Below are 16,238 nucleotides of genomic sequence, written 5' to 3' on the forward strand. Positions count from 1 at the left end.
GGCTTTAAAAGAGGGTTTGGGTAAATGCACGCAGGAGGCCGGTCACTGGCCGTTAGGTGTGATAGCCAAATGTGGGCGTGTTCAAGCTCTTTTAGCTTGAGGGCCGAATTCCGTTTTGGAGAGGCCCCTTTTGTCTCGAAGGCTGCATTCCAGTGGTAGGAGCCAAAGGCAAAGTGGGCCGGGTTGACAATAGCGGTGTATTTTAGCTTTAAACTTCCTGCCAGTTGCTAACCCTTAGGAAAGGCATAACCTTTTAGAAGGGGGGAAGTATGGTAGAAAACCCGGGAAAGCGTCAAAGCACCGCTGGTCGGGTGAGTGGAAGGTGGTGTGTCCATCTGGAGAAGGCGAGGGCCAGATTCGGCCCCCAGGTACGCCCAAATGGAAGCCCCCATGGGCATCTTTCTGGCCATCATAGATGCCAAGACTCAATTGGTTTGATCCCATAGAGCGGATCGCAATTCATTCCTCTGTGGCTAACAGAAACAGTCCAAGATGATACAGGAGGAGTGGGGATCTGGTAGCCCTCCAAGGTCTAGTTGGATTCCAACTCCCATCATCCCTAACCAGCACGGCCGGTGATCATGGGTGGTGGAAGTTCTCCTCCAACACCGTGCCGAGGGCCACCATTTCCTCCACCCCTGGATTAGATGGATCACCCGCCCAAGCAGGGTCAGCAGCTAGCGTTCGCTGGGTCAGAACTGGCCATCATGCTGGTGGGTTGCCAGGCCCAGAGGCCGAGGAGGGATATGGAATGAACAGGTCCTTTGGCCAGGAGAGTCGGCAACTGGCCGTTTGGGGCCGGGGCTTCTAGGCCCACCGCCCCACCCCTTTCCCAAACGGAACTTTTTCAGAGCCGGTTGCTGGCCTGGCTAGACCTCTACGTCTTCCAGAGCATCTGTCGCTCTGCGCCGGTGGGGCCTCTGTTTTGCAGACAAACGGACCCACGTTTGATCTCCAGCATCTCCAGGTAGGCATGATGGACAGACCCAGGGCCTGACTCGATGTAAGTCGGGTCCCCTTTGGACGGCTCGAATATTTTTTTAGGCGAACCACTAGAAACTGGGAACCCACGTGCCACACTCTCCCCTGTCTTCGCTTCCTAGCTTCCTTTCTCCTGGAGATGTGCTTGCTACTCACCGCAGATGCTTCTTCCCCTCCGGGCGAGGGGTTTGTCTGTATCGACATGGTTTCGGCCGCACCGCTGCGGGCCGGAACGTTTTGCTGCTCTTTCCAGCTGGGAAGCCTCCTTAATGTAATTTCCTTTCCGAGGGTGGGATCGGAGCCCAAGGAGGGGGAGAGACAGGAGCAGGGGAGGGGCAGATTAAAGCTAAGTGCAGGCGCTTAATGTGCCTTCCGAAGAACCGGAGTCTCCTTGGAAGCGATTTGTCTTCGTTCTTGCCGGGCGGCTATTTTGCCTTTTTCAATTCAAGGCTTTGAGGCCCTGACATGAAGCTGCTTGCATTCTTGAAGCTGGCAACTTGAATATAGGAAGGATATCTTGCCGTTACTGATGCTGCATGGAGCCCTCTCTCAGGGCTGGCCACTCTGGAAGTAAAAAATGTAAAAGTTAGGGAGCAATCCTATGCATGATTAATAAACTGGGGTAAAAAGTCCTTCAATTCCCAGCATTCCCCAGCCAGCCATGACTGGATTGTAGGACTTCTTTCTGTCTAAACATGCATAGGATTGTAGGGCCCTGCTCCGTATCACTTCATCATGTTTAAGAGATCAGCAGCTGCCACCGGGCCAACCAGGGTTAACTTGGAGAAGCCCTTTGGTAAAATTTCCTTTGGGGTGATCTGGGATTGTCTTGATGGTTAAGTGCAACCTCCAGTATCAGAGACAGTAAGCCTGTATACACCAATTGCTGGGGAACATGGGCAGGAAGGTACTGTTGCTCTCATCTCCTGCTCGTGGGCTTTCTACAGGCATCTGATTGGCCCTTGGCCTGATCCAGCATGGCTCTTCTTGGGTTCTTAATGGCTATTAAAAATGTGGATAATCCTGGATGGAGTTGACAGTCAGGCCTTGAGAGCAGGAGTGAGTTTTATCCACTTGCATAGAGTCGTCACCTTTCACTCCTGATGGCACTCCTGCGCCTCATGAGGAAGACCGAATTTCAACAGGTGCAACTACGACCCATCACTGCACATCCATGTTGGGAAACTTTAGGGTGGATTCCTGCATTGAGCAGGGGGTTGGACTCGATGGCCTTGTAGGCCCCTTCCAACTCTGCTATTCTATGATTCTATGAAAACGTGTGGGCTTCCGAAGGCACGGTTCCCTTTATGTCCTCATTAAGTCAGTGGCTTGCCTTGTCTTGCAGGGTCAGAACAGATAGTCTTTTAGTCTCCTATGACTCCACAATCATTAAATGTATGTGAGGTTCACCTCCCCCTTGCTGTCTCTCTGCTTCCCCCCCTTTTTTTTGTTCTGCGACCGCAGTCTTTTCTCAAGCGGAATATTTCAATAAAGCTCTTTGTCTGATTGAGTCGACCAGGGGCTACGCCCGTGAGTGGTGTTTGCATAAGCTGGGCGGAGAGCTCAGAAAACCTCCAGGCACGCGGGGGGGGGGGGGCTCTTGGTGTGCGTTGGCTGAAACCCTGCTTGCGTAGGCGCTCCGTTGTTGCAGCCTTTTGCAAAAGGAATTGCACCTGTTGTATGGTTGGCCCTCCCTGTTTAACTCGGCTCTGTGTTCCCAGGCGAGCCAGTCTGAGGCGGTTGCACTTACCCGAAGCTTAAAGCAGAGTCGTGTCCAGTGAAGCAGAATGGCAACCTCAGACCAAACAGGGGCTGTTAGAAACCCGGACAGGATTTCTGGCTGGTTGTTGCTCGCTCAAGAAGAGCTGTTGTTTCAGCAACCGGCAGAGGCCTTCCGGCACTTTGCGAAGCCTAGCCCATCTTGGCTTGCTGTTAACCCAGCCCCTCTGAGGAGCTGTCTGTCTCTTATAGGGCTATTGCCTGATTCTGCAGCCATTGGCTCCTCTGGCATGTGTGGGAAGGGAGGACTGTTCATGAAGAGGACTCGGTTACAGAAAGTTGTCCCTCTTCATGATTCAGTTCTCTAGGAAGACCCCGGAGGGTCTTTTCCCTGCATTCAAAGGAGGTTGCATTGCTGTCCTTGGACACTGAAGACTCCAGCTATGAAGAGTCTAGCATGCCCCAGCCACTCCGCATCATCACAGCCTGAAGCTGTGAAAACAGCAGGCTCCTACTAGGAGAAAAGGCCTTCGTGTGCAGGTGGGGCTAACCAGCTATAAGGAACTCCTATTTAAGGCTCAGTCACCATGTGCTCCTTGTTGGAGCAACATACAGAAAAGCTTCTCTGGCATCCAGCATTACATGGAACTGTTTGTGATGCTGTCCTATTCCTTTTCCTGCCTTCCTGTGAAACGTTACATGCCCTAAACCCTTGTAAAGACCTGATCCAAAGTGGAGCCTTGTAACCCAAGCCTCACCAGTGTCTAATGGCGTTTAGCCCTTACCATGAGAGTGGTGGAACAGAACACTCAAGTCAGATGGTGTTGGGGTACACATTCCAGCAATGGGCAGGGCCAGAGTCCAAGGTGGGTGGAGCTTGGGGGGCCTTGAAACTAGGCGGAAGTCTGTGTGCAACCCGAGGGCTGCAGGTCCCGTCCCCCAGGTTTGTGACTTTAAATATTCAAAGCACTCCGCATTGGACTCATAAACAGCAGTAGAGGTGGTATAATACCACAGTGATACGCTCCGTAGACTTTGCACCAGTGCAAATTCTGGCCCAGCCGTAAGCTCCCTCACACATTCATTTGTATTTAGGCTTCATAATATTCTGGCTTAGGGTTGCTTTTGAGAAATATGTGTCTCCCCAGCCCTGCATGTTTGTGATCGGAGGAGCCCTATTGGTTCCTCACATCGGCTCCTCCGAACCCCATCCAGCTCAGCACACGGCATCCCTGCCCCACTTTTCCTGTTAATACCCTTTTAGGCGAGCGGAGTGAATAATTCATCCATTCGTGTAGTTCTCTCTCCCCACCCACCCCGCTCGCTCTTTCTCCCTGCTGTGATGAAGTTTTCCATCAAATGGAGGCACAGGGCTTGGTGATGAATGGACTGGCTTCAACTGCTCATCCTGCAAAGTGCTGGGCTAAGACGAAAACAGTTTGCCGGCTCAGCACTCAGGAGTGTGTGTGTGTTTGGTGAACGTAATTGTGAGAGAGGCCTTGAGGCTGAGTGACTTGCACATGACGTTGAAGGGAAACAGCAAAGGAACTCATTTGTTTATGGGGGGGGGGGGGAAGGAGGGGCAGTCTGTACTACAGGGAAGAAAAGAAACCTCCATATTCCGGGGCAGTGTACCTCTGAATTCCAGTTGCTGGGGTGGGGGTTGGCATTAGCAGGAGGCAGGCGGTTGGCTGCATGCCCTGCTTTACGGGCTGTCTTGAAGCCTCTGGGACGGGAGCAATCTGTTCTGCCTTTGCCAACCTGCTCACTCGCCTGCATGGAATTGCCGGTCGCCTGTGGCGACCAGACAACGGTGACGTGATTTCTGTTTTTTCTCATTAAGCACGAAAGCAAAGCTGCTTCACTCACATGTCTGCATGAGGGGCGATTGAGCCCTCGAAAATGGCTAACTTTGCTGTTATTTGTTGTTTGCGGCTTGAAAGGTTATCGCTTTAAAATGTGACTCTTCCCTGCCTAATCGCCTGGAGAGGGTTCTTAACTCGCTGCAGGTGAGCGGCTTTGGACAAGCCTGGCTAGAGGCCAGCTCCCCACGGTTTGAAGTGCTGATGTCTTCCCTCCCTCTTCAAGGTTCCCGTTTGGGGAACTCAAAAAGGACCGAGAGAAGGAGCTTGGCTGGAAGAATGTGGTTACAGACCTGAGCGATGCAGGTCCCTGAATAATCAAGGTTTTGTGTGGGCCCGCATATGAGGGAGGTTCCATCAGGGAAGAAGAGCTCTCACGGGCTTCATTATTATTATTTATAAATAACTACCCTGAAAGCAGATAAAACTGCTTCAGCATTTGAGAGAAGACCGCCTGGAGCATCATTAATACGAATAAGAGCCGACCCTTTTATCTCTGTGCGTGTGTATTTCATCTGTTTTCAACAGCAAGAAACTAATTAAAAAAAACAGAACGCACTTTTAAATTCAGCTTCCAGAGGAGTGACCGCAAAAACAACAGTGTCTTGTGGCATCTTAAAGACTAACATATTTATTGGCTCAGTTCAGACAGCACGTTAGTCAACACCGTGTGGAAACTCCACTCAACGGGGCTGATCCCCACACAACGTGTTCTGACTTCGCCATTGTGTGACTGCGGCTCCCGTGGAGTTGATGAGTAAAATCCATCACAACGTTTGATTGGTAGTTCCTCCGCCCTCTCTCCTCCCCTGGTCCTCCTGATGGTATCCCATCAGCCATTGCTGAGAAAAAACAATCTCAATGGCTCTCCTAGAGCGGCACTCGCTCCTGTTGCCACTCTTGCTAGGGAACTCCACCTTAAAGCATACCTGACAGAGGACTGTCCAGCTGCCTCTTGAAGGCCTCTCAGGTGGGATTGCCCACGACCTTCCTAGGTCATGGGTTCCATTGTCGTACCGCTCTGACCATCAGGACGTTTTTCCTGATGTCCAGCTGGAATCCGGCTTCCTTTAACTTGAGCCCCTTATTCCATGTCCTGCACTCTGGGAGGATCGAGAAGAGATCCTGGCCCTCCTCTGGGTGACAACCTTTCAAGTATTTGAAGAGTGCTCTCAGGTCTCCCCTCAGTCTTCTCTTCCCCAGGCTAAACAGGCCCAGTTCTTTCTGTCTCTCCTCGTAGGGCTTTGTTTTAAATGTATGCTGTCTGTTTTACGTTTTTATGGTTTAACTTTTTGCATATTGATTTTTGATGTTTTCATCTTCTAATCTTTTGTAAACCGCCCAGAGAGCTTTGGGTATAGAGCAGTATAGAAATGTAGTAGTAGTAGTAGTAGTAGTAGTAGTAATAATAATAATAATAATAATACGTTCAATAGTAAGGAAGTTCCTGAGTCAGTAAAGCACCGTCATGTCTGCCTAGAAAAAATGCCACGAGCGAGAACAATGATCATAACAAAGAGGAGGTGTGTAATAAAGGACAGTGTAATAATTATGATATATTAGCAGATTTGCTTTGCGCTTTTAAAACGTCAAGGTAATAGCAAGCGAGGGCGCGGCGGGGTCCATTTGAGCAGGGCCGCCAGCGCCCGCTGGCGGCCCTGCTCAAATGGACCCCGCCGCGCCCTCGCTTGCTATTACCTTTGCAGGCTCAGGGGTTTTCTGCCACGTCCATTGCCGCCACCCTTTCTCCCTCCTGAAGGCTCAGCCTGATGCTAAAGCGTCTCCCTAATGAGCTCTCTCCAAAGCGGGCTGCTTCTTCGCCAGGTACTAACCCCCCCCTGTCTTTTTGGGGTGATCCTTAATTGCAGTTCTCTGGTGCGTGGCCGGAGAGGCCCCCTCCCGCGCTGCCGATCAAGGCGGGCTTCTCTAGCTGTTGCAGGGCTGTGAAAAAGTTGATCTGCCAAGGGCGGAGAAAGGTTCAGCGCGCAGCTCGTGCAGTCCATTAGCAAATTACCGGAATTGGTCCTGACAGATGTGTTTGGTGGTAATGACTTACATTAATGGCCACCGGGTTTTTGTTCTTTTCTTTCCCCCGTTCATTTAGCCCCGTTCCTTGGGGGAATTCTGCTGCACTTACGTAAGCAGGAGGGTGCAGCCTCTCCAGGAACAAGGGTTCCTGGAAGGGAGGAGAAATCCTGCCTTGGGGGGCAGGGGGGGCGAGACCTGGGGCCCTTCCCTGAGAAACCCTCCTGAAGATAATTCATTTATTTATTATTTTTATTTATTTATTTACAATATTTATATACTGCTCCCCATTAAAAGTTTCAGAGCAGTGTACAAGATGAAATAAAATAAAAACAGAATTAATCACATTAAAATAGATTTTTTAAAACAGCAAAATGCAAAATGAACTGCAGCTGGTCATCAAGGGAAAGCTTCCTGGAACGATGACGTTTTCAGGAGGTGCCAGAAGGAATGCAAGGTTGGCGCCTGCCTGGCCTCCAGAGGCAAGAAATTCCATAGGTTGGGGGCCACCACACTGAAGGCTCTTCCCCTGGTGGGCTCCAGTCAGAGGGAAGGTTCATGTGGAACCACCAGGAGCATGCCCTCAGGTGACCTCAGTGACCGGGCAGGTTGATAGGGGAGAAGGCGCTCTCTCGGGTATTCTGGTCCCCAAAATAATGGGAGTCTCCGGCAGGTTCTCTCCCTGAAGGGAGGAGGGCCTGTACCTTTATTTCCAGGTAAAAGGATCTGGTTGTGGATGATGTCAAGGCCTCGCTGCCTGCAACGTCGGCGAACTGATCCTGGTCCTAGGCGAATGCAGCCTTCTCCAGCCAGGGCGACTCCAGTTGCATTGCGCTACAACCCTCCACTGCCAGCCAGCACAGCCATTGGAATGGCAGAGAATCGTAATGGTGCCTGATCCAGGTTTTCGCAGGCCCTTTGCAAGTCACCCTCCATGGGCAAATTTGCAGCGGGGGGCAGGGGAATACGCGTAACAAAGCCCCCGGAGTTTGGGGGGAACTGTTGGCTTGGCTTGCAAATGCAAGCCAGGTTGGGCATGCTGCGGAGCTCCAGTGAGCCCAAAACCAGGATGGAATACCCAGCAACAGACACCCCTAGGTTGGATATATGTTTAATAAATGGAAATGAATACGGGGAATTGATGGACGCAGGGACAGAGAGAGACTGTTACAGGTGCATGGAGGGGCTGTCTGGCCTCATTTCCCTTTTAGCATCTCTTGTCGGTACCACGGGGCGGGGGTTGTGTACATCCAGGAATCATGGTATCGTAGAATAGTAGAGTTGGAAGGGGCCTCTAAGGCCATCGAGTCCAACCCCCTGCTCAATGCAGGAATCCACCTCAAAGCATCCCTGACAGATGGCTGTCCAGCTGCCTCCACGACCTCCCCAGGTAACTGGTTCCATTGTCGTACTGCTCTAACAGTCAGGATGTTTTTTCCTGACGTCCAGCTGGAATCTGGCTTCCTTTAACTTGAGCCCGTTATTCCGTGTCCTGCACTCCGGGAGGATCGAGAAGAGATCCTGGCCCTCCTCTGTGTGACAACGTTTTAAGTATTTGAAGAGTGCTCTCATGTCTCCCCTCGATCGTCTCTTCTCCAGGCTCAACATGCCCAGTTCTTTCAGACTTTCTTCATGGGGCTTTGTTTCCAGACCCCTCCTCTGACCCCCCTCCTTCTTGTCTTCATCCGTCTTGAAGTGAGGCCCAGCATTGGGCAAAAGGCGGGATGCAAATAAATATAATAATAATAATAATAAGAAGAAGAAGAAGAAGAAGAAGAAGAAGAAGAAGAAGAAGAAGAAGAAGAGTGGTGCCCAGAACTGGATGCAATACTCAAGATGGCCTCATCCAGGAGGCTGGGCCAAATCCAGGCTGGCAAAGGGTCCTTTCTCCCTTTCAGGAACGGCAGGCCGAAATTGCAGGCTTAGCAGATGAGCTGCAGCTGCAAAGGAGCAAAGGGAGGAGGCTGCCATGCTGGCTGCTCTGCTTCCCCCTCCAATGCTTTCATTTTTAATCTCCATTAGGCTCCGTGCTTTATTATCCGTGACTGGGGAGGGTGAGTAGAGGCTGGGGCGGAGTTGTAAATCAGGCTTAGGAAGACAGTTCATTCTCAGAGCCTGTGAGTGCAGCGCTCATTGCCGTGGGAGCTAAATGGAAGGTCCATTTAGCGTCTGGGCCCCAGGAACCTCCCCGTTCTTGTTCCCTGCTGGCTGGTAATTACGGGAGTTGTAGTCCAACCACACCTGGAGGTTGGTCAGTAGGAAGCCAGAGTCTGGCTGGACAGTAGGAAAAACTTCCTGACTGTTAGAGTGGCATGATAATGGAACCAATTGCCTAGGGAGGTGGTGGGCTCTCCCACCCTAGAGGCCTTCAAGAGGCAGCTGGACAGCCATTGGTCACAGATGCTTTGAGGTGGTTTCCTGCACTGAGCAGGGGGTTGGACTCGATGGCCTTAGAGGCCCCTTCCAACTCTATGATTCTATGATTCATTTCAACGTATTAGAATTCTGACTCCGAGGCGGGCCGTATTTGGATCCTGCGACTGAGGTTTGCCGTTCCTCACATAGCGAGTGAAGATGTAGAATTGTGCTTCCTCTCCAGCTCTGCTAGGAGGTGGGGATAATCCAGTTCAGAGGAAGAGAAGGACGCGTTGCTGTTGTGCAAAGTCAAGTTGTGGAGCTGGTTGCTGTAGGCGAATCTGTACATCTGACCCGTGGACTCAGAGCTAGGAGTAGAGCCTCCGTATTCAAGGGCAGTGTACCACTGAATATCAGATGGTGGGCACAAGGAGGCGATAGCATTTCCTGTTTGTTTGTGAGCTTTCCGGAGGCATCTGGCTGTCCCCTGTTGGACACAGAACTCTGGGTCGGCCCTCTGCCTCATCCAGGCAGCTCTTCCGGAATTCCTCGCTCCCTCAGAGCTACAATTGACCGTAAACGGAGAGGGTGTCGGCTCCTGGACTCGGGCCACTTGCTTGTCTCAGCATCTTTTCGGCCTTTTCCGGGAGGCGTTTAAAACAGAGCAGCGTTATCCCATCAGATCTCCATCTGTCTTGCCGGGTGGAAAAAAGAGAGAGCAGAAACGCGCGGCATGTTTGGAGCAGATGGCGAAATCGCGTTTTCGTTGGCCCTGGACAAAAGTTCTGTTCAGTAGTCTGCAGTTTCCCTCTGTAAAAAAGAAACGGGGGAAAAAGAGCAAACTGCAAAACTCTTGGAGGTTTTGAAAATTGGCCTGGATTCCCCCCACCCCGCCCTCTTGTAAGTTTTAATCCAGCTTTCTTGGCGCTGCTTCTAATTACTCTGCTAATTCATGCGGGGCTAATTTATTTCTCTTGATCTTCAACAATATGGCTACCGACGCAGGCATCTCTCTGAAGAATCAAAATACATTGTAAAATGTTTCAGCACTAGATGCAACGCGGCCCACAGTGGGTCTCCGGCGGTACCTGGAAATCCAGGTCATTTAAGAGCTGCTCTGTTCCGAAAATCTTGCCCGAACCTTGTGCTGGACATAGACGAGGTCAAACCACGCGAGTCTTTTTGGGTTCATTGGAGTATGGAGAGGCTGCCAGGGAGAAAGCGGTGGAGATTCCAAACCATGACCGTGTTAAATGGTGGATAGGGAGACAGTTTTCTCCCTCTCCCATAATACTAGAACCCAGCGGGGTCATCCCGCGAAGCTGAACGGTGGGAGATTCAGGACAGATTCGAGGAAGGACTTCTTCACACAGCGCAGAATTGTACTGTGGAACTCACTTCCACAAGATGGGGTGATGGCCACCCATTTGGATGGCTTTAAAAGGGGGTTGGATAAATCCCCTTGAAAGGGGCCTTTCAAAGGTTGAAAGGGGCCTATAAGGCCATCAAATGTTGTAAACCGCCCAGAGAGCTTCGGCTGTGGGGCGGTATATAAATGTAATTAAATAAATAAATAAATAAATAAATCAAATCCATCCCCCAGCTCAATGCATTGTCTTTTGTAATTGTGTTTTTTAGACTGTTGGTTGTTTTATTATGCTTTTCATGGTTTTAATTTTTGTGAACCGCCCAGAGAGCTTCGGCTATTGGGCGGTATAAAAATGAAATAGATACATGCAGCAATCCACCTTAAAGCAAAAATTCATGGAGGAGGAGGCTATCCATGGCTACTAGCCCTGCTGGCTATATGCTCCCTCCAGTATCCGAGGCAGTAAGCCTGTGTACACTAGTTGCTGGGGAACATGGGTGGGAGGGTGCTGTTGCACCTGCTTGTGGGTCTCTGGTCCTCATCTGCTTGACCCCCTGTGTGCACAGAGTGCTGGACTGGATGGACCCTCGGTCTGATCCAGCCTCAGGGCTCTTCTGATGTCCTTAATAGACCAAGTCCAGCGGTTCTTACCTCTGCCAGGAGCAGGTCTTCTGTGTAGCCGGGGGGCGGAGCTGCCTTGCCCACTGCACACAGAGCCAGTGTGTGTATGTGGGGGTAGAGCATTGAACTGGGGCTAGGGAGTCCTGGGTTCAAATCCCCACTCGGCCAAGAAGCTGACCTTCCTCTCAGGATAAAACAGAGAGGAGGAGGAGGAGGAGGACCAGGTAAACCGCGCTGGGTTCCTTCGCAAGAGGAATAATGGAGCGTTCGGGCACTGGCTGCCTGTGTGTTTCCGAGCCCAATTCAAGGCTCTGGTTTTGACCCTGTAACGCTCACGTGACTTGGGACCACAGCAGCCGATGGAACCCTGCGCTCCGCATCCAGGACCTTCCTCCGAGGGAGGCTCAGAGAGCAGCAACGAGGGGCTGGGCCTTCTCAGTGGCGGCCCCCCCCAATTCTAGAAGGGTCTCCCCCACGAGGCCCGCCTGGCGCCAACGGCGGCATCTTTTGGGCGCCCAGTTCAAACCGCCCTCTTCTCCCGGGCACTTGGCCGCACATTGCGCGTCTTTTGGATTTGGTCCTGGATTGTCTCTGGCTGGCGGTTTGAAATTGGTTTAGGTATAAGCTGTTTATGTGCGCTGTCTGTTTTACGGCCTTGGTTTTAGAGTCAATACAATGGGTTTTATTTATTTTATATTTATTTATTTATTACATTTTTATACCGCCCAATAGCTGAAGCTCTCTGGGCAGTTTTTGTGAACTACCCAGAAAGTTTTGGCTGTGGGGGCAGTATAGAAGTGTAATGAAGGAAGGAAGGATATTATAGAGTTTGGGAAAGGACAGAAAAGAACAAGCCAAATGATCAATCCGCTTTCTGCCCAAACCTGGTATATACTGATTTCTTGGGTTTTAAATAGGGTTCTCAATCCCTGCAGATGTCAGAATTTGAACCCAAGACCCTCTGCATGCAAACAGCTCCCGCCTCTCCCTCTGCCTGTGGGGCAGCTTTACCAAACTTTGGGCATAGTTCTCCCCCCCGCCCCCCACAACATAAATCTTATAGACGTCCTTCACTTTCTGCACCCAGGAATTATCCGTCCTCGGGAGCCTCCTCTGTTCCTGCATCCAAAGGAGACAAATGCGGAACAGAGACTCCTACAGAGGAGCGACTGGCTCTTTTCCTTTTTTGCATCGACTCTCCCTAGATGCTGTTGTGGTTGTTGTTTTGCAACCTCTCTTTCGTGCATCTCCACAATATTCACTCGAGGCGCCGTTCCAACCAAAATAGCAATCTATTTTTTGTTTTCCCTGCACTCCGATAAACGCGGGCATCTTGCACTGGCATCTGCTGCTCCCCGCAAAGGCAGTAAATATATTTTAGGGAAATGTAGGACGGGCAGGGGGGAGGCTTCGCGAAAGCTTTGCTGCCTCGGGGGCGGGGGCGCCCTCTCAACACAGGAAGAAGTGTGTGTGCGGGGGACGGCATTTGGTGAAAGTCCCAACGCGCCAGTGCTCTCGCCTTCTCCCCCCTCACGCCGTTCACTGAAGGCGGAATCCTTCCATTATTGGACCGAGGGGGGAGGGGGGATTACCAGCTCATCCTCAGAGCTTGCGGTTCTCCTTTTGAAAAGTTTGGGGGAACGTGGGGAGATCACGGGCCTTTCTTGAATCCATCCTCCACATTTCCGCGGAATTTCCCCAGGATTGATGTTCTAAAATTGCAGTGCTGGAAGCCTCCGGCGGAGATGGCAAATGTTGCGCAGGTGAAATCCCGCTTGTGATCCCTGATCTCTGATCAGAGACGACAGTGGCGATTCCTCTCCCCGGAGCCCTAGTCGTCTCCAGAGGGTGGGGCTGGCGGAGAGAGGCCACACCTCTGCAGGCCGGATGGAGGAACGTCCACGGGCCGGTTTGGTGCCACTGCCCAGAGGTTCCGCACCCCTGCGCTGAAGACATTCATTTTGTGAGGCTGCTCCTTGCTGTTTCGTTGACGGCCATTGGGTTGGTATCGCCCGTTTCTTTTGTTTTTATATTATTTTTCTCCTGTTGTCTTTTCCTGTGTAGACACTTTATTTTGTTTTTTATAGCAGGCTAGAACTATGGAACTATCCCTGTTAAAGTGTTCTTTTTCTTTTTCTTTCAGCTCCGATCGGCTGATAGAAGAGACTATAAGGTAAGACCCGGACGTATTGTTCAGCCTTCCCCCAGCTTGGGGCTTTCCAGCTGTGTTGGACTACAATTCCCAACAGCCCCAGCCAAACGCTTTCCCCCTCCTTAAACTCATCTGCTTTACTCTAAGCATGTGGAATTGGGCTTTGCAAAGTTTAGGCCCCATTTCGCCCACAAAATTTAATCTCCTGGGTGCGTTTACCCAAGAATGACAGTCCTGGTCCGTTTAGTACTTCAGCCATTACGGCCGAGGACTGTTCCTCCAGGCCCACCAACAGCCTGTCTTAACTCTGATGGGTGGGGGCAAATGGGCTCCCTTTCACGTAAACAAACCTGGGTGCAAACGGCGATTGGCGTTATTTAAAAATGACATTGGCTTGTTGCAGGGAAGCAGACGATACACAAAAAATTAAATAACTACTTAGAGCAGCGTTCCTCAGCTTGGCACTACACTCCGCGTCGGCCCCAGCTAGTGCAGCCCAGTTTGCCCCGGGTTCTTGCCCCAGTCTGGGATTCCTGAGGGGGACATGCGGCCCCTGGTCCTTCGCTTTGGCCCAGTGTTCTCCGAACCTTCCAGAGGACTACAGGGTTTTAAATGGAAGGGGCCGTTGCCAGGGAGAGCAAAGGACATTCGTGAAAAGGGTACGAGGGCGCGAGAGCCCTTCCAGCGCCCGTCGGCTCTTCCACGACTCCTCACCATCTTTGCCACAGCAGCCGCCTTGCAGTGCGTTTGCATCTTTTTATTTTCTGGGCTTATTTTGTTGCAAGACACCCAGCTCCAAAGCGCGCAAACACTTCTCAGCGAGACAGGCAGCGTAATTTATATTTACCTGGTTCCACGCGCTGCTTCAACGAAAACCCCGCGGGACCGAACGGCCTGTTTTCGTTCTCTTTTATTGCTGCCACCCTCCCAGCACCCCCCGCTGCCTTTCTTCCCTCTAATTGCAAACATTTGCCTACGCGATTAATTGGGCTGCCGCTGCCGCCCCTTCGGGGAATTTTCCCCGTTAGGAAATCGCCCGCCTCTTCATTAGCTCGTTCTCAGTCAGCTTGAACTGTGCCGAGTTTTTATGGGGCCTTTGGTGACTGTGCCGCAGTGGTCTTGTCCTGGCGTTTCCGGCTCTCTCCAGAGTGCCACGCGGTGGTTAAAGCTGATGATTGCCCTCGCCCTTCAGGACTGCAGTTCCCATCATCCCCCAGCCAGCATGACAGAGCGCAAGGAAGGTTGAGGAGGCTGGAGAAGGTGCAGAAAGGCGCGGGTGCCTGGAACAGATCCCCTGTGACGAAAGCTGGCTATGCTGGGGACTGTTTAGGTTGGAGAAGAGGAGAGTGAAGGGAGACACGAGGGAGCTCTTCAGATTTCTGCGGGGTGGGAGAAGGTGCCTAGACAGGTGTCCTGCCCCCCCTTTCTCAAAGGGGTCATTTCCTATGAATGTGAATGGTGGGAGATCAGGATGGATCAAAGGAAGGACTTCTTCGCACAGTGTGGAGTTGAACTATGGAACTCACTACCACAAGATGTAGTGATGGCCACCACTTTGGCGGGCTTTGAAAAGGGGGTTAGAGAAATTCAGTCGCTAACAATGTCTACTAGTCCTGATGGCTACATGCCACCTCCAGTGTCAGAGGCAGCGTGCCTCTCTATATAGCAGTTTTTATTTTTATTATTACATTTCTATTCCTTGTACAAGGCAGCTTACATGGTCCTTCTCCTCCTCTCTGTTGTACCCTCACAACAACTCTGTGAGGTGGGTGAGGCTGAGAGTCAGGGACTGGCTCAAAGTCACCCACCGAGTGACATATCTGGACTAGAACCCGGATCTCCCAGGTCCCAGTCCAACGCTCTAACCACGAGGCCACACTGATTCTCTGTCCACTTTCTCCACACTTGGTTGCTGGAGAAACGGAGTGGGAGGGTGCCCTTTGCGCTCATGTCCTGCGTGTGAGTTTCAGCTGGTTGGCCGCTGTGTCAACAGAATGCGGGACTAGATGGACCCTTGGTCTGATCCAGCATCAGGGCTCTTCTGACGCCACCACTAGCCGCCACTTTCTGGACAATAACGGATTAATGATTTCCCCTCCCTGGCCGTGTTTGACTGGCAGTGTATGGACACGAGCGCAGGAAAGAGAAATCCCAGAATATTTGGTCTGCTCTTCTCACGCGTCGCCATCGGCTGACTGATATCTCCGTATTTCCAGCCTAAGCAATTGGGCACACCTTCAGCCATTTCTCCCTTTTCCTGCTTGAACTCTCCATTTTTATTTGATTATTTGGCGACCCCCTTTGTAGTGCGTCTCCCAAATTGCCATCAAAACTTTTCAGTTAAACAGAAAACAAAAACAAAGGACGATGTCTTGGCTTCATGCTCGGCCGGTGGGCTTCCCCGAAACATCTAGCTGACCTCTGCCGGAGAGAAGGACACTGGGCTGAGTTGGACAAGGCAGTTCTTGCCTTAGTCAGTCCATCTGCCTTTCGTTTCGGAAGGCTGCAGTGCGAGAAACAACCCTTTCCTTCCTTTTGACAGAAGGAAGAGAAATGGTGAGCCGTTCTTGTTCGACAAATGCCCTGTGGAAAAGCTGCTGTCTCCTCTGAATTTGGGGAGTGCTTTCTCTTGCAAAAGCCGTGTCATTATTCTCTCTCTCTCTCTCTCTCTCTCCACACCCTGCCTTCATTATGTCCGCTTCCCTTGCGACGAAGCAAACGAAGCGACCTGCTACAATTCGTGCGCCAACTAAACGAAGCAGAAATCCCCGAGTGTTGTTCAGTAAGGCTCCCGGCCTATCTCGGGGCTTTGCAACTGTGCCGGTGAGGGGGAGGGTGCACCGGGGATTTTTTTCCTTGGTTCGTTCACTCACATCCCGAAAAAAGACAGGGGTCTCTCTTAGCTCTTCGGGCTACGTTCATCCAAAATGGCGGAGAAGGAAGGTCAGCTTTTCGCAGAGGGGCACAACGAAAGAAGTTGGGGTTCTGGGGATGATAGTCCAGGTGGCTTAGCTTTCCAGCCTCCCATCATCTGTCTTCCCGCCCCCACCAAGCAAAGATGGATGCCAAAGAGGGATGTGCATAGCACCATTACCGTGTGTGTTTCTTATCATTGTATTTATTTATAAGACCTCCAGTGTGCCTGGTGCTTTAT

The 16,238-nt window shown here is 51.4% G+C and overlaps 1 protein-coding gene across 1 annotated transcript in view; it reads left to right on the plus strand.

The window, feature by feature from the left end:
* Nucleotides 1–16,238, plus strand: part of GOSR1 (golgi SNAP receptor complex member 1) — a 39,064-nt gene that overhangs the window by 14,745 nt on the left and 8,081 nt on the right. The window contains exon 7 of the mRNA XM_063146570.1: nucleotides 13,076–13,105. Coding sequence (XP_063002640.1) covers nucleotides 13,076–13,105 — 30 coding nt within the window. The remainder of the gene's footprint in view (nucleotides 1–13,075; nucleotides 13,106–16,238) is intronic.

The sequence above is a fragment of the Elgaria multicarinata genome, chromosome 22, assembly GCF_023053635.1.
Source record: "Elgaria multicarinata webbii isolate HBS135686 ecotype San Diego chromosome 22, rElgMul1.1.pri, whole genome shotgun sequence".
In the NCBI taxonomy this organism is placed as follows: domain Eukaryota; kingdom Metazoa; phylum Chordata; class Lepidosauria; order Squamata; family Anguidae; genus Elgaria; species Elgaria multicarinata.